At 38.2% G+C, this 18,839-nt stretch overlaps 1 protein-coding gene across 14 annotated transcripts in view; it reads right to left on the bottom strand.

The window, feature by feature from the left end:
• Nucleotides 1-18,839, bottom strand: part of TANC2 (tetratricopeptide repeat, ankyrin repeat and coiled-coil containing 2) — a 693,994-nt gene that overhangs the window by 329,864 nt on the left and 345,291 nt on the right. For 10 of the 14 annotated variants that reach the window (XM_073325985.1, XM_073325979.1, XM_073325984.1 and 7 more), the window contains one exon: nucleotides 11,729-11,908. In XM_073325985.1, coding sequence (XP_073182086.1) covers nucleotides 11,729-11,908 — 180 coding nt within the window. The remainder of the gene's footprint in view (nucleotides 1-11,728; nucleotides 11,909-18,839) is intronic. The other 4 variants (XM_073325986.1, XM_073325988.1, XM_073325989.1 and 1 more) reach the window with 1 other exon arrangement.

Genomic DNA, 18,839 nt, shown 5'->3' with positions numbered 1-18,839 from the left:
GAACCACTAACCCAGGAACTTTATCCTTGCAACATAGCCCGTTGCCAACTGTGCCCACATATCTATTCAGGGGACACCATCACAGGGCCTAATAACATCAGCCACACTATCAGAGGCTCGTTCACCTGCACATCCACCAATGTGACATATGCCATCATGTGCCAGCAATGCCCCTCTGCCATTTACATTGGTCAAACTGGACAGTATCTACGTAAAAGAATAAATGGACACAAATCAGATGTCAAGAATTATAACATTCATAAACCAGTCAGAGAACACTTCAATCTCTCTGGTCACGCAATCACAGACATGAAGGTTGCTATCTTAAAACAAAAAAACTTCAAATCCAGACTCCAGCGAGAAACTGCTGAATTGGAATTCATTTGCAAATTGGATACTATTAATTTAGGCTTGAATAGAGACTGGGAGTGGCTAAGTCATTATGCAAGGTAGCCTATTTCCCCTTGTTTTTTCCTAACCCCCCCCCACCAGATGTTCTGGTTTAACTTGGATTTAAACTTGGAGAGTGGTGAGTTTGGATGAGCTATTACCAGCAGGAGAGTGAGTTTGTGTGTGTATGGGGGTGGGGGGGTGAGAAAACCTGAATTTGTGCTGGAAATGGCCCACCTTGATTATCATGCACATTGTAGGGAGAGTGGTCACTTTGGATGAGCTATTACCAGCAGGATAGTGAGTTTGTGTGTGTGGTTTTTGGAGGGGGGTGAGGGGGTGAGAGAACCTGGATTTGTGCAGGAAATGGCCCAACTTGATTATCATGCACATTGTGTAGAGAGTTGTCACTTTGGATGGGCTATCACCAGCAGGAGAGTGAATTTGTGTGTGGGGGTGGAGGGTGAGAAAACCTGGATTTGTGCTGGAAATGGCCCAACTTGATGATCACTTTAGATAAGCTATTACCAGCAGGACAGTAGGGTGGGAGGAGGTATTGTTTCATATTCTCTGTGTGTATATAAAGTCTGCTGCTGTTTCCACGGTATGCATCCGATGAAGTGAGCTGTAGCTCACGAAAGCTCATGCTCAAATAAATTGGTTAGTCTCTAAGGTGCCACAAGTACTCCTTTTCTTTTTAAGAAAATCTCAGTAAGTGCAGGCCTTGATTAAGTTCTGAGCCATAACAAGACTGTGACGTCTCAAATGTCATAGGGGTACCAAGCATGCTATTCGGATCTGCATGGCAGGATTGGCAAGGCCAGTCACGGACAACCAGACTGATCTACACTTGTCCTTCATGAAGTCCCACAGAACTGTGTGGATCAGGGGAACTCTGAAGGGTCCATGAGAAGTTTCTCCAGAGGATAGCATGAACATGCCTGTGGATCTGGGTAACTACTGCGCTCTGCACAGATCAGGCATATGGAGCCTACCACCTCTGAACACTGGGGAATCACTGACACATATGACAAGAATGGAAAGTACCTGGCAAAATCAAAAAGGCAGAAACAATTTAAAAAGCTTCTCTTAAATAAAAGTAAAAATGCATGTGGGCGTTCAAAAAAACCCCTTGGCCTTACTGTGGTATTTTTCAGAGGAACATTGTACTTAATTTTTAAGATTTTTCATATTCTAAGCTCTTTGGGGCAGGGACCTTGCCTTCATACCTGTCAGCAGAGTGTCTCGCGCTATATAAATAATTACTAATTCATTATGAACACGTTACCAGATCATTTAGGGTAGTAATGAGCATATCATTTATTTACAAAAAAGGAAAACACTGATAACTAGAAACGAATTATAATAAACCATTAAAACAGACTAAGCTAATATGAAACTGGATACGATTCTAAGACTGTTTTTTATATTTTCTAGGACATTTCTTGGCTCTAAAATCAATAACTAATATTTTAAAATAAGCTTATTTTTACTATCAGAGGGGTAGCCGTGTTTGTCTGGATCTGTAAAAGCGACAGAGTCCTGTGGCACCTTACAGACTAACAGACATAGTGGAGCATAAGCTTTTGTGGGTGAATACCCACTTCATCAGATGCATGTAGTGGAAATTTCCAGAGGCAGGTATAAACATGCAAGCAAGAATCAGGCTAGGGATAACAAGGTTAGTTCAATCAGGCAGGATGAGGCCCTCTTCTAGCAGTTGAAATGTGAATACCAAGGGAGGAGAAACTGCTTTTATAGTTGGCTAGCCATTCATAGTCTTTGTTTAATCCTGAGATGATGGTGTCAAATTTGCAAATGAACTGAAGCTCAGCAGTTTCTCTTTGAAGTCTGGTCCTGAAGTTTTTTTGCTGCAGGATGGCTACCTTTAGATCTGCTATTGTGAGTCCAGGGAGGTTGAAGTGTTATTTTTATTATGGTTTCAGAGTAACAGCCGTGTTAGTCTGTATTCGCAAAAAGAAAAGGAGTACTTGTGGCACCTTAGAGACTAACCAATTTATTAGAGCATAAGCTTTCGTGAGCTACAGCTCACTTCATCTAGCTCACGAAAGCTTATGCTCTAATAAATTGGTTAGTCTCTAAGGTGCCACAAGTACTCCTTTTATTTTTATTATGTCACTCTTCTGAAGAAAAACATATCTGCATTCTTAGACTTTTCATTATAGAAAAGGAAACCCCACAGAACCACAGCATAAAGTAAAAATAGTTCTAAGCATCCCAGCAGATTCTGGGGTTTTGGACTACAGTGCAGGATATTTTAAAAAATAAAACAGTATTTCCAGGAGGAATGGGAAACAATTCCTGTTAGGTAAAGCCTGAGCTTCACATAATCTGTTTTCCAGAAGAACACATATGACAGTTAACTCTTCTTAACATGAGGCAGCTTGATTCTTCCAAAAGGTTGCATTTGTCAGTGCTCCAATGCTTTCTTTTTCAGAAAGAATTATACCTTTCGTTTCCTGCTTCTTTGTTGCTAAGCTGAAAGTTGCTTTTCAGAGCCCAAAATATTTCACATATTTAATGCGAACTTTTGGTCCAGTCCTATAGTCTTTATTCATGCAGAATTCACATTAAAGACAGTAGGATAATAAAGCTAGACTACACTCCTTTCCATCCACTAAAATCTTGCCATTGCTTGTCGGTCTCTTCAACTACCCTTCTCCCCTTCCTCACCTCAAAACTGACTACTAGAATCAATGGTTATCAGTGTCAACGCTCTCTGCTCCACAGAAACTGCTCTTGCCAAAGTCTTGAATGACCTCTTCCTGGCTAAATCTCAGAACCATGCTTCTTTATGAGTGTAATTTTCACACTGAACGTAGTCACCAAGCCACCTCCCTCACCAAATCCCTTTGCGAAAGTCACTTCTGCCACAAAAAGCTAAAGCTGTGAACCAGAGGATACATTTGGGGAGCGAGAAAGGGAGAAGGAGCCTCAAGCTATATTTCTGGGGATCTTATCATCCTAGTCCATTTCTCTCTCCATACTTGTTTGATGACCACTTGAAATGGAAATCTGTTCCTAAACTAAATTTCCTTTATGAAGTGTCCAACGTAACTTTATGATTTTAGGGTTTCTCATAAGTGGCTGGCCCTTGTGATATTTTCTGCAAGAGGAACAAAAAACATGGAGGCATTTGTTCTGAGGAAACCCTCCTCCCCACACCATGCCCTCCCTACCCCTCCCCCCCAAAATTAGATGGATTTAATAATTGGGAATGGAAGGGTGGACAGCAGGTCAAATTTTGCCAAAAGTGTTCTGTTACATATATATTTTGGTTAATGAGAAAACCCATGAACTCAAAACTACTTCCAAGATATCTGCTTCCTTAACTTACCTCACTAGGCCCATATATTCTTCTACACAAGTCATTAGCAAAAGCTTATTACTTGGTTAAGACCATTTTATAGAAGACCATGAACCAAATTCTGCTCTTAGTTACACTAGCGAAAATATGAAGTTACTCTGAATGTATGTCAGTGTAACTGACAAGAGAATTTGGACCTATGTGTGTTATAATATCCTCACAGCATTCTATAAGTATGAATTAAAGATTTGGGATGGCCTGAACTCAGAATTTTCATGTTTTAATTACTGTTGCTCTTTCTATACTTTCAATTAAGAAATCAAATACAAATCAACTTTTCTAATGAAGGTCATTCTTTTGCCTGTAACGTCATAGCATGATCTAAATATGACCTACACCTACATCATGGTCTCAAACTGTGGTTCAAGCATTTAACTCCGTTACTCTGAGTTCAAAATCTATTCCACACTAAGAAGCAATTCCCTGGAACTTTTCTATGCCTCTTGGCAACTACGTAGCCAGAAAAAAAAATGTATGTGAAGCCAGGTACAAGCCGGATTTCTTCATACGTTGTAAGTGAAGAGATGCCTATTAAAATATATATTTTGGTAATTAAAAACAAATCTTTGCATCTGGGGTTTACAGCTTGTATATCAATTTTCAGGTTGTTTCATTTCCAAAGCACAGAGATAGTAAACACTGGAAACCAGAATTTTCAATGGAAATTCTAACACAACTTTAGCTAGTTCAATATTCATAGAATCATAGAAGATTAGGGTTGGAAGAGACCTCAGGAGATCATCCAGTCCAACCCCCTGCTCAAAGCAGGACCAACCCCAACTGATTCTCATCAATATTACTGATTCTCATCTATTAGAGATCAGAAAACAGCATACATACATCTGAAGAATCATATATACCAAGTATTATCACCTATAACATTAAGGGAAAGGTAGTAATTCATTTAATCCAAACTTTTCCTTATTTCAGCAGACATGTCAGATCACAAAAATGCTTAAATTCACAACCTTCTGTTGGCCTATATGATTTACAAAGCAACTACTATGCGAAACTGTACATGTTTCAGGACTTTGCTTTTAAAAGAAAATGGAAATATGTGAAAAACTCCTTTTAAACTTTTATCAAGGCCCAATAAAAAGAGCTTGGGAATCATATGCTAACTCCTGTTTGCAACCTAAAAAGCGTATTTGTCTTTATAATCTCATTCTCCAAAGATGACTAGAAAGACTAATAATTCCATTACCATCACTCCTTGACACATTCAAAATGCTCATTTGGGAGTATTCTATATTCATTCTCCTGAAAACAATGCAGGTAGATTAGCTTTCAGGTACAGAATTACAAGGCTTCCTTATTATAATTATATACCTCTTTGTAATATGATTTTTCTTAACTTGAGGCCACTTGTAATCTGATTCTCAGTTCTAATGTGGATCATAATAAATTCCCTATTTATCACATGGATGATGTTATATACGACATGTAAAATTCAGGTCTCCTAAGAGTAGCCTTAAATAAAGTAAAAACATTGTACATTGAAAATAATAATAATTAGCTATGAAAAATGAACATTTGGTACCTTTTGAATTTTTTTTTTGGGGGGGGGAACAGAATTATATGCAACATAACCTTATAAACTTTACATTTGATCATGTGAGGTGCTGAGCACTCTTCACTCCTTTCAGTGGAAGTGGAAGGCAATCAATGCGGATCAGAAATTGACTCAAGTTTTCTTTATTATATATCAGATATTACTTCTCATAAATTCTAAAGCCATTCATGTGTGGTGGCTCAGTAATTCCTAACTAACAGCAAGAATTGAAAGAGATCAGTGAATTCCCGCACTGTGTAGTTACCGATTTATCAGTACTTTCCTATAAATAAAATATTAAGTTTGAAACCAACAGTGGCATAGTATCAATACTTAGACACTGAAAATACTGTAGCCATTACAGTATTTGTCTTTCACAAAATATTTGTCAATATGGTGGTAAGTTCTAGTGTTTAGTACAAAGTCCACTATAGGAATTTGTCCTTTCCTTTCCCCTGTGACAAAATCTGGATTTAATGCAAATCTTAAAAGAGTGTTTTGGGGAACACTACCAAGAAAAGTTTTGAATAAGCTACAGTGTCTGTTTTTAAAAGGGTTAATTTTTTACTGTATACTTCTGAAAATGACCTAGTGCAAAGCAAGCTTCATCATTATCTAAAGAAAAATGTTACTGACTGTAACCTTCTTATTTCAGCTAATGTCCCTGGATTTGGCTGCCCAAAATCTCAAATTTAGATAAAACTGAAGTTTATCTATATACTGAGAAATTGTCTTGGTAACCAGAGTATACTCACCTTAAGAAGCAGAGGATAAATGTTTGTGAGAACAATTATATTTATCTATCAAGGTATTACAATGTGCTTTACTAAAAAACTAAGTGAATATACACAGATTAGCAAATAGACAGACTAAGAACTACATGGAGTCTACCAAAAAGACATCATATGCTCCTCATCATATCCTTCTTATAAATTCAAAACCCTCTGGGTGAAATCCACCCTCAAGTATGGAGGTCCTATGCCGAATCCCACTTGCATTTTCCATGGGGAAGGGTGGCAGGCAGTGCAGCCACTAAGGGGCAACTTCACAGTTTTGTTACAGAGGGAGGAGACTTTTAGCTGACCTCAATTAAATCACTGTAGGAGGGACTACTACATACATCTTATTTAAAGGACTTGGAAAGGCAGTCTCCAATTACTTCAGCCCACAGGCAAGAACAGAGGCCATGCACCCTAAAGGCCTGTTGTGATTTGTGATGGTGAATTCTGTCCTCCCATCTCCATGGAGCTGTACACAAACACCAGTGAATTATTCCTGCTTTGTGAACAGTGGAACCTGTTTCACCCAGAGTGAATTGATCAACCGTGCAGCACACTCTGAGGTCAACAGCCTTGGGCCACGTCTAGATTAGAAAAATAGAAGTTGTTTAAAAATGTTAACACACACATATTAACTAACCTCTTTTTTAAAAACACTAATGTAGATCGGATTTAACTCACATAAAAAGGTGTCAACTGGTCAACCTTTAACTTCCCTGTGGTTGACCATGACCAGCTAGCATGTTTTAAAAACATTAAAGTGTGTATGAGGTGGGTGAGAGCAGGGCTGGGTGGGGTGTGTGGAGTAGGTGACTGGGGTTAATGAGTGGAAGAGTGCAAGAGAATTCTAGGAGGGGGGCCAGGTGGGTAAGCAGGTATGTGGTGAGGGCAGGGAAATGTTGGGAAGCCATAGATGTACATGGTATCTGGGAGAGAAGAGGGCCACGTGTGGGGAGTTCCTGGGATGGTGGAACCAGAGTAGTAGACTGGCCATGGGGAGTTCATTCTCTATACGCCAAGGCATTAATGCCTGAAAGGCTCCTTGTGGCACTGCTGTCTCAGCTCCCCTGTGCATCAAGGCAGTGCCCTGGAGGAAGCTGAGGTGAGGAGCAGGAGTCCACACACATAAAACAGATACATCAACACTTGGGGATTGATCTCCTCTCCCGCATTCTCACGCCCAGAGCCCCTTTTGCATACCACGTCTCCCTAACACAATCCCCCTTCCCTACACACAGTTCTCCTCAGCCCATGTCTATCTACCTCCCCACTAGCCATCCCCAGTTCCCCCAACACCAGCAAGCACCACTGGGGGGAGCAGGGAAGTGGCTGTGTGAGAAGGGTATGGTGGTGAGCAGGGTATGTGAGGGGGTTAGGGCAGAGAGAGCACCCTTAGTTTGGCCCTTAATTTGCTCTCTGTTTTGGGACCACCATCTTACACTCCTTGAATTCATTCCACCACAGAAAATACTGCTGGGTGGTAAAAAGACGGTTATTACCCTAGGGTGTGGGAGGTTTGCTAGGGACAAAGTTCTTTAACATGGCAGATAAATCTCTCATCCCATTTTCCTTTTGTTTATTCTTCAAAGCAGAGAGGTAGGGAAGCTCAGAGAACAATGACCAAGTATCAGTGCACAAGAACAAAGAGCTAAGGGAGAAGCATAGGAGTATATGCCCATCTAGAATTCAAAGAACTATAAAGCACCAGAAGAGCAACACCACTGAGTGAGAGAAAAAAAGTTAGAAAAGAATGCAGTGATCCATGATGTATGCTTTCAGGGTAACTTGATTCGTTATAATAAGAGTATCTTTAAAATGCATCGGGCATTGAAAGTATATGATGGTGTGTTAAAATCAAAAGAAAGTGATCTGTTAACAATGAACTGCAAAAGCCCAAGTTTCGGATAATTAGATATTGAAATCTAATTCTTGTTGCTCTCTTATTTTATTATTTTACTCATTACATGCTTTTCTACTTTCAACTAGACCAGCACTATTATTACTACTAAAGTAATTTATGTAGGGCTGCAAATTTACACAGAGATTTCAGAGTAAGACATATTACCTGTCCCAAAAAAGCTTATTATACAGGCATACAGATTGATTTGAAAATTGAAAGAAACAGCTTATTCATCTGTACCCACCCAATATTCTAACTTAGTGTCTCTGTGCTTCCATAAATGAGACCTAGTTTAACCGCAGTTTATCTCTGCTTGTGTCAGTAATGTTGAAAATACTATGGAGGTGTTGCTTGCAGTCCCATGAAGAACCTCTTAAAAGCAACATGAATGGGCTATAATAAGACATCTAACCCCTCCAGTCCACCTTAAATTTGGCATCTCTAAGTTGGTCTGTAACTCTGCATCTGTCTTGTTTCAAAATGGTCATATGAAGAGGAAACTATTGTTCAAGATTGCCATAATTATTTGGGATATAAAAGAGAAAGCATATTTTATACTGATGATGTGAGATTTTGAGTCCTTTTCAATGTTTTAATTGTTCAATGACCTAAAAACCTTGAACCCTATTTAAAACAGTTAATATGGAGGCTCCTACTGAATCCTCTAGCTTTAAGGTGAATAATTGATTGAAGGAAGAGAAATTCAGGCCAACCTGAGTCAAGAGAAGTTTTGTCACTGACATTAATGCAGCCATGATTTCATCCAAAGGAGACACTTTCCCTTTGTAGAGCTTCTGGTCCAAGTATCTTCGTCAAGATTTGACATGTGAAATAGGAAAAAGCCACATTTTCTAAAAAGAAATCTAAAAATATTTTTTCCCAGCTCTAAATTGGCAAATACTACAAGCATTTTCTCTGAAGCATTCATTTTAAAATTTAAGTTAAATGAAACTTATTTCTTCAAATGTATAAGTGCCTAGTAAAAATGTTCTGTCCTCAATTTCAAAGCAACGAGTGAACAGCAAAAAAGCCTTTTTGCATGGAAATATGATGTACTACTCAGAAATGAATTTTAAACTAGTATTTCAGAGGAAAATCTCACCTTCCCTGCTTCTGATTGGGAGAATTCACAAACTTCTAACAAAATCAAAGATGTAGCTACGTATAGCTAATATTAGAAACTAAATGGAAATCTAGCAAAGGACTGGCATGTAACCAATATACCAGCCTTTAATTCTCTAGAAATGTCCAGATGCAACATGACCATCCCACCAATACCACCATTTGGGGGATCACATGTATCCATTCCGTACGAAAACCATTTAAAAATTATCTCTGAGCTATTCATTTATAACAGCAATAATGTCTTCATTGCAGGGCATTCCATGGAGATTAACGATCTCCTGGGACTAATGGCCTATATGTGGATCATTAGTCCGAGGAAGAGCATTTCCTTTATTGTAATAATTTAAATATTCACCAGCAACAACAAAAATCATTATTTTAAGCAATTATCTGTTTTCACTCTTGTGCAAGAAATGATGTAACTATTATTAACAAAAGAGGCACTTCCATTCTTAGACATGTAAAGTTACTGACAGAAACACAGCATGTTCGAAACAACTCTCCAGCCCTTCCATATGGTTAAACATTTTGTAGGGGAAGTCCAAAAAATATGTAATTCTCACAACACATTTTTTATATTTTGTAGGAGTTTTCTAACAATTGTTAACTAAAGAAATACAATCACATGGAAAAATATTTTGTTTTTACTCTCAGCCCTACTCCATGGGTTTGTTTGTGTTAGTTGATCTGTACTGTCAATCACTGATGCAGAAAGGAAAGTTACGTTACTCATCCGTAGATGGAGTTCTCAAAGTCTATTGCCTGGGAAGACCCAGACTCACTCATCCTAGTTCCCTGCTTCTTTGGAGTCCTCATTTGATATTCTCAATTGTTGCAAAAGAACTAAGGGCAGTGGGGAGATGGTCCCTTATATAACTTCACACTAAATGTTTTGATTCATGGAGCTCTGATGGCACATATGCAACTCTGCAAAGGCAATATACCTGTTACTGGAGCACTGAGAGTAAGTAAACTTTCCTTTTTCTTGCATGTGTCTATCATTGTGGCAGCGAGGATTTTTAAAGAATCCTGTAGTATAATGTAAATGGGGGGCTGGAACCTAAACTGAAGAATGGGATGAGTTCTAATTTGCTTCATTTTTCTGTTGACCGCAAGGGGCAGAGCTATCAGTGGGAAAGCACACAAAGCCTAACTTAAGAGAAGCAGTCTCCAGTTTTGCACTCACAATTAATTAAGCATACTTGCTGTGTCACAACACAAAGATACCTATCCACCATGAAGATAATGGAGCACTGAATGCTGCTTACCAGAGCTTACAACTAAACTGAACCCACAGTTCCAGGGGATCAAGTCAATACTGATATTACAGAAACATACACTACATCTACCATTGCATTATTATTATTTTTTATTTATATTACAATAGTGCTTAAAGACCCCAACCAGGATTAGAATGTCATTGTAATAGACATTATGCAACCATATAGTAAGAGTCAATCTTTGCCCTGTAGAATTTACAATCTAAATAGACAAGATAAAAGTTGGAAGATTTCATAGATTCCAAAGCCGGAAAGGATCATTGTGATCATCTAGCCACACTAAGGCCATTGAATTCCCCTAAAATAATTCCTAGACCAGATCTTTTAGAAAAACACCTACTCTTGATTTAAAAAGTGTCTCCACAAACCTTGGTAAGTTGTTCCAATGGATAATTATTCTAATTGTTAAACATTTATACCTCACTTCCAATTTGAATTTGTCTAGCTTCAACTTCCAGCCATTGGACCATGTTCTCTGTGAGACTGACAAGTCCATTAGTAAATATTTGTTCTCCATGTAAGTACTTATAGACCAGTGTTCTTCAATTAGCAGCCTACAAGCCAGATCCGGCCTAAAAAGGCCTGCTGTTTGGCCTGCCAGGCATCAGTGGCTCCGTCCTGCTCCCTTCCTGCTACTTTGCCCCAGGCTCCCGATGGCTTCAGCGCTTCCCCTGCTAATCCCAGCTGCAGTGTCCCTATGATGACCAGCCTCTGAGCACTTAGTGTAGGAGTTGAGTCCTTAGGTGCTTTTCAAACTCCCATTAGGTGCCTATCTGCATCTTTAAGCACCTAAATACCTTTACAAATCTGGTCCACAGAAACCAAATAAATTACTTAAAATAAACTTATTTAAAAACATACATGAAAAGTCACTATGTGCTGCATCAAATAATGTACAGTTTGCTGAAGTCTCTTTCTCTCAGCATGCAAAAATTTAACATAACGGTATTTAGACTGCTGAAATGTCTCCATCAGTTGGCCTGACTTGAGCAAACTGATTCATGAGGAGACTGGAATTACGGTATATTCTGGTACTACTTAGAACATCCCTGCAAAACTAAAATGTGTGAAAACCAGATGATTATTTAAAGACTAGACAGATCATGCTATTAAATTGAGATCCAACCCATTTTCCTACAGTAATTTAATATTGTAAACATGGGTGTATATTCCAATTACAAAATATTGTGACTCCAGCAGGCCATGTAGTTAACTAATGAAGATTTGTGCAAAGAAACTTGTTTGGTGAGTTTTATCTAAAATTTTGCACTGACCGATTTTAAAAGCCCCACTGAACTTATTTAAAGTCCTTACCAGTTAATTTCTTCACAGGTTGGAGCCGAACACTGATAGACTGATGTGTGAGTAAGGGGGAGGATGGAAGAGAGCGAGACATGCCCTCCATAATCCGAATGTGCTGCATACCTTCGGTCACTGGGAGTGGTGGAATAGCGTAGTCTGGTTCAAAAGCACAGTCGTTCTCTGTGGAGGTGCCTGACAGGAACGTAAAAATAAAACAGAACAGTTTGTAATAAAAGGCAGCCTACTGTTTTTATCATTTCCTAGACTCAGGAATTTGCTGGCTTAGGCTGGCTAGACGCTTTAATATTTCCATACTATTTCTCAAAAAATCACACAAACTTTTTAGGATTGGACTGCTCCTTCTCATGCTCATCTTACAAAATGTTTATGCTTCCCATGAAGAAATTACATTTATACAATAGCAAACAGGTGAATGTCTGATATAGAGTAATGAACAACATAACTAGTTAGATTTTAAGTTTAACCATTTTGCTTTGTTAAGCATTCTGTAGCGATCAGTTTTCATGTAATTACTACCCTGGGCAAATAACTGATTTTTTTCAGCCAACAAACCAAAAAATCAGAACAAATCTTCATGTTGGTTCCGAAAATTTTTGGAATTTGTCAGCAAATTGGAAAAGTCCACTCAGCTTCAAAAAAAGTGTGTGTGCGCGTGTGTACGCATGTCCCTCTTATTACCTTTAGCCCAGTAGTTAGTAGGCCACTTGCCTTGGAGACGGGAGGGTTTGAGTCCCTACTGTGGAGCAAGGACTTGAACTCAGATATATCTCCTGTCAGGTAAGCATCCTAATCACCAGGTTTACAGGCTATTCAGGGGTTGGTTGCTCTCAGTGTCTCCTTTTGAAGCTGTTCCACATTGCACAAACATTTAAATACTCTTTGGAGCAGGGACTTGAATTCAGGTCTCCCTTCTACCAAAGAAGTACCCTTACCACCAAGCTATACGTTATCCCGCAGTCAATCTTTCCTGTTGAAGCGGTTCGACTTTCTATAAATACTTAAATATTAACTGGGCAAAAGAGCAAGAGAGTGTGTGAGAATGACTCTTTGGCCTGGGAGACAGAAGATATAGACTCGGATCTGCTCTGTGCCTGGATTACACAGTGCATCAATATTTACCTTCTTCATTTTACCTGCTTCCTCACTTTGTAATATGATTTATTTATTAATTTGAATTTTTAATACTCTGCAATAAAAGAGCACCACCTAGTGCTCTTGCTAATCTTTCAAAAATACAATAATAAATGATGATTAACAGGTTTGTGCTCACTAGTATCAGTTTTTGTACTCTGTCATGGTAGCTATAAATGTATATTGTATTCTATTTTTCAATTTCATTGCTGCTTTAAATAATTAAATACATTATTTTATTTAAAATAAATATATTTATAAATGTATAAAAGACATTTACATTCCTAAATACAAATATTCCTAAAATGAAAATAAAAAATTTGTTTCTTAGAGACTAACCAATTTATTTGGAAACCACAGTATGCATCCGATGAAGTGAGCTGTAGCTCACGAAAGCTTATGCTCAAATAAATTGGTTAGTCTCTAAGGTGCCACAAGTACTCCTTTTCTTTTTGCGAATACAGACTAACACGGCTGTTACTCTGAAAAATTTGTTTGACATAGTTTAGAGTTTGGTTTTGTTTATAGAAGGATATTTGTCAATAGATATACAGAAATTCTTACATTATATGATATAAAATAGATCTGTTTTAAAATAAAGTGTAAGGAGTCTGTTCATAAAGGTTTTCAAATGTATTGTTTCTTATGACTTACAATCCCAAATAGATTTCCTCCAACCCCATCCAAAAGATTCCTGTCTGGTGCACACATCCAAAATTCTGGAATCTTAGACTAGTCAGAAATCTTTAGGCTCTAAAAACTACAGAATTAACAGACCTTAATGTGTATTTCATGCAATTCTATGGGACCACACAGAAACAGATCCCTTAGATTTCTGTTTGTCCAGTGATGCTATCTATTGCTCTTTTCACTTCTCCCCTCTCATTTATTAGAATGATAGAGGAGCTGCGAAAGATGGAGTCTGTTACCTTATTATTTCTTTAACGTTCTTGTAGAACAGGAAATCTGAGCTAAATTGCTGGCTTACAGATGAGAAGTCATTCTTTACAAGGTTACCTGCTAATGGACAGACTAGATTTACTCAGAGCAGATACTGGGTCAGAGTCTCAACTGGTATAAATCAGCAGAGTGGAGCTATGCAAATTTACACCATCTGAGAATTTGGCTCACGTTTCTCTGATTCTTAAACACTTTATGTAGATAGAAAGCTCTACATTTTCTGCAGTCTTATCACTAGGCAATAAAGAGTCTTTGGGCTAAGTAAAATACCTTTACCGAATTGAATTGTTGGCTTTGTTTGAACTCAGGTGATAATTTTAGAATCTAATTGAAGCTCCTCAAAGAACAGTACAGTCAAATGGTTCATTTTATTTGTCCTTGTTCTTTTTTCAAGTTCAAAGTCTATTCTGTATCTCACTGCCACTCATTTCTGCAATTGCTCTGGAACCCCCTTCTACCCAAAGCCCAGCCAAACAAAAAACAAACGAACAAAAGAAAAGGAAATTAATAAAAGCTTTAAAAGAAGCTCACAACTCTACCTCAAGGAGAGGCTTAACCCTAAAAAGGGAGAAGTGTGAGAGAAGTCCACTGAAGCTCTCTGCTGACTTTGCTATTGATTTTCTGTGGAAGGTTCTCAGATATGATGCCATGGGGCGACAGTATCCCAGTTACTACAATATAAGCAAACTGAAGACTGATGGGAATTATTATTATTTTAATGTAGAGAGCATTTGGAGGCAGAATTAATTTCTCCCTGCAATGTACGGAATGAGCAGATCTTTGCTTGTGATCAAAGTTATTTTATGCTCCTCCTCCAGTTACTAATTTTACCAGAATTTTTAAGCAAATATTTTGAATATTCAGTACATTGGGACAAATTGTTAACAATTGCACAGAGACATTTGAATTATAGTACAGATATGTATATTTGCCATATTGTATACAGAGAGCAAAAAAAAAATTTGGACACTGAGTAAGTAATATGGAAAATTATGATTTATTCATTAAGCCTCCCTCAGTTTTGCTAACTGATGGTCAAGTTCTTAGTTAAATAGAAGAGGGAAAATTAGAAATGATGCATGAGATTGTCACCCCTTTCTTGTCCCTTTATGCCTGTTACAAGTGCTGGAGAGGTACAAAGGGTCTTGAGAAGCCCTGAATCCAGCCTGGGGAAAATTTCCCCATGTATAGGAACTGAGGAAAATTACTGCAGGACTCCCTCACAAACCCCAGCACAGGGAGCATGCTTGGGGCAGGAGGAGCATAGTACCAGCCCAGAACACTGCAGAGATTCTGAGAAGCACAGCCACGCACAGGGCAGCCTGCTGTGACTTCGACTGGGGCTATTAAAATTACACCACTGGCTACTCTGGCTCCCAGAGCAGCCCAGAATTGGGAAGGCATGAAGGTGACTTTGCTAGAATCATAGAAGATCAGGGTTGGAAGGGAATTGAAGCCACCTTAGCTCTTGTTCGTCTTGGGCTATGAGTTCTGTGCTGCTCCTCTTAATTATTAGTATTTGGGGCCACAAAAAGAAATTTGTCAAAATCTGTGCTAGCCTCTGCTACGCAAAAGTTGCAAAAGGAATGATCTGCATCAATCTTTAATTTTATAGCGATAAACTGCCGCATATTAAATGCCATATTCTCTCTCTCCCAAGTAATGACGACATCTCAGAACTGTTCTTAAGCCAATTGTTTGGAAGCACGTGCTCTGAGGTCCAGAATGGTACTTTGGGGCTTCATATCATTCAGTTTCTTAAACTACTGGCTTGGAAAGGAAGCTCAACTTGCCTGGGTGGAAAATTAAATATTTGACAAAAAGTACCGTTCACTGAGTTGCTGTTCTTTTACAAAAGAGTGGGGTTGCAAACGCGTAATTTAGGGCATAATCTGGATCATTATCTTCACATTTTTAACTAGTTTCTCGAGGTCAGTTTTGTGATCAGGAATGGATTAACTGATTCATTAAAAATAAAAACTGATCCAAATTTTCACACATCACTTGCAACAAATCAGTTCTAATATTTGAAAAGAATTACTTAAGGACCTTCCGTTTCCAGAGGCATCTCGCTAATACACTGGAGTACTGTGGAGTTCTGGGATAACTTGCCTCCATATTTACAACTGTTATCCTTTATATTTTACTGCAAATATACATGACTTGATACCTGATGCATAAACTATACTTACTGAGCAGAGAATTATGAGAGGTGCATCTAAATTTCTCCCATATCATCTCATTTCTTTGATTTTGCAAAAGATCAGATAGATTATAGCCATGGGCTCTGATCACCTTTGTTCCTGTGTTATAATTTTCCTCTCTGAAAGTAATTATTTGATTTCCATTGGATAGCTTTGTGTGACTTTCAGTAGTTTGTGTGAATAAAATGTAGGTTTATAAAAACTAATTCACAGAGGATGGATAACAGAGCTGAATTGTCACATGTGGATGAAGCAGAAAAGATAAATGCCTTCAATACATTATAATTCAGAAGAGACAACAGCCTGAGTTTATTGTAGCTGTCCAAAAAAGGCTATATCAACAGTGTAAAATAGTCAAGGGAATACATTATTCATTCACATAGCAGGAAACAGATTTAAATAATGCTGAAGTTCTCAGACAACTCCTTATCAGAAAACTGATAAAAAGTTATACATTTTACAGCTAAAATGGACCCATAACCAATCTCAAAGTCATGGAATACTTCACAACATAGCTGTATCCTTCTACAGTGAAAAACAAAACAAAAATTAACTATTATTGCATATGTATGCTCAAGTGCAGTACTGGATGCCTCCATGTAGGACTCTTAACATTCATGTGACAACTGATGAGCATTCATTACAATCCACGTTATTTTACTTTGCCCATGTATTGAAGATATAATCCTTAACTGATTTTTTTTTTTTTGCTTTTAAGATTTTAATAACCTCAAGGTCATTACACTGCAGTTTCTTTGATATGCAGATTTCCAATTAATTCAGAATGGATAACAATTTTTGCCATGATTGCTAAAAATACTTTCAGCTGGATGCTTTCGTCTGCTCTTTTCACTTCATACTGTTAAATGTTAAGCACATGCCAAAATGCTTTGCTGGACGGGGCCAGAGTGCTCAGCAGTTTGCAGGATGATGCCCCTGAGGGGCGCTATGCACAGGTTTAAAATTCCCTGAAGATACAGGTTCAAATTCCAGCATTCTGAGACAGCTTTAGTAAGCACCACACACTTTACTGCATGTGGTTCTTTGAAGAGATGTGTAAGGCTTGCATGCTCTGCATTTGCTCCATTATAGTATAGGTCTGCAAAAGAATTTGTGGCCATAATATCTGGTACTTGTCTAAAGCTGAGGGGAAACTGAGAGTCCCGTGTATTTCTATATAAAATGAACAATAAATAAAGCAATAATGTGAACAAATAGCCATACAAATTGATAGCACCTGCCATCTAAATTCTCAAAATGCTTTGCAAACATTAATGTACTAACCCTCATAAAATCCTTGTCAGGGGATATTATCTTAATTTTACAGATACAGAAGTTGGGGCACAAAAAATTAATTGACTTACTTAAAGTCACACAGAGCAAGTAATTGGCAGAGCTGGAAAGAGAATCCAGAATCACTGGATTTCAGTCTCTTGCTCAAAACACTGGACCTTTCTCTCTCTCTCTCTCTCTTTTTTAATCATTAATAAAACTTAAATTAAAAATGTTTTATTTATGGATTACCTACCAGATTTTAATTTTAACAAAAAAATGATTCTGAATTCAGTAAAAGCAAAGGAATATCTTTGGGATGGGAAAAAGGGAGAAATCAAAATTCTCATTTTTTCACAATTGCAAAATTCAAAAGGATTTGAACAGATTATTCTGAAATTTGCTTCAGTCAAACAGAATATCTTTCTACTGATTTATAAATCACTGAAACAAAGGATTTACAGTGACTGACCCACAACTTTAGCAGTATTGCTACAACATATACGTACACAAGACATTTCCTATACAGTGCATATACTAAATAGTAAATTGTCTTCTGGATTATTTCAATATGACAAAATGTCATAGACTTAATAGATAAACTTTTTTGTGATATTCCAAATTGTGTTTTGATTTATATTGCAAGAGTCTGATCGCCTCACTTAAATTCTATGCATAACAAAATCTCTAAGCCCCTGTGGTATAGTATGTATAACATGTTAGCATATGGAATAAACATAGGTTACAGTTAATAATAATCACATGAAGCTTAAACACCCTTCATTTTTCCCCATGCACAAGTCAGACTGTCTCTTCTCCTGGACAGCTCTGAACCAATCTGTTTTCATCTTCAGAACTCAATGCCAACATGATGACGCTTCTCCTGTCTGTACTAGCCCACATATTTGGCCTGCAGCCATATCTTAGGTTGTGCTCATGCAAGCTAAAAGTTAGGGTAAGTGGTATTTTGTTACTTTTTTCCTTTGTTTTCTTTCCCTTTCCTGTTAACTGTGACTATTCCAAGGGACACACTCATTCAGAGCTCATTTCAAGTGTATACAGAGAGAAAAAAAATCCCAATTTTTGAATGTTTACATACAGAAACTGAACTGGTACTGGCTCCATGCTGTGTTTTTCAGCTACCGCTAGGCTGAGTCAGAAGGTGGGTTACAAAGGGATAGGAACCTAGGGAAAGAGAGGAGGGGCATGAGTCTTGGAGGGTATAAATGGGTGGCATGGAATAAGACGAGGGATGTGGAGCAGTAGCATGCCTCCAGTATTGCCAACTCTCAGAATTTTTTTGTTAGTGATGGGGTTTCCGACAGGGCTGGAGCTTGTCTTGTGATGACATGAGAGCTCCAGCCCTGTCATGAAGTTCAACCCTGCAGGATGCAGGTAGATTCTCTCCCCCTCTGCTCACTGTTTTCATGGGAGGGGAGGGTGAAAGAGGAATCAAAGTGCCCATCAGCTCAGTAGGTCTCTGCTCTTTCCTCCTCTCCAATAAGCAATGGAAATCGCGCCTCGCTCTTCCCCTC

Source organism: Lepidochelys kempii, chromosome 27 (assembly GCF_965140265.1).
Source record: "Lepidochelys kempii isolate rLepKem1 chromosome 27, rLepKem1.hap2, whole genome shotgun sequence".
NCBI classification, from domain to species: Eukaryota; Metazoa; Chordata; order Testudines; family Cheloniidae; genus Lepidochelys; species Lepidochelys kempii.
The sequence above is the reverse complement of the archived record's forward strand: the minus strand, read 5'-3'. Positions and strand labels throughout refer to the sequence as shown.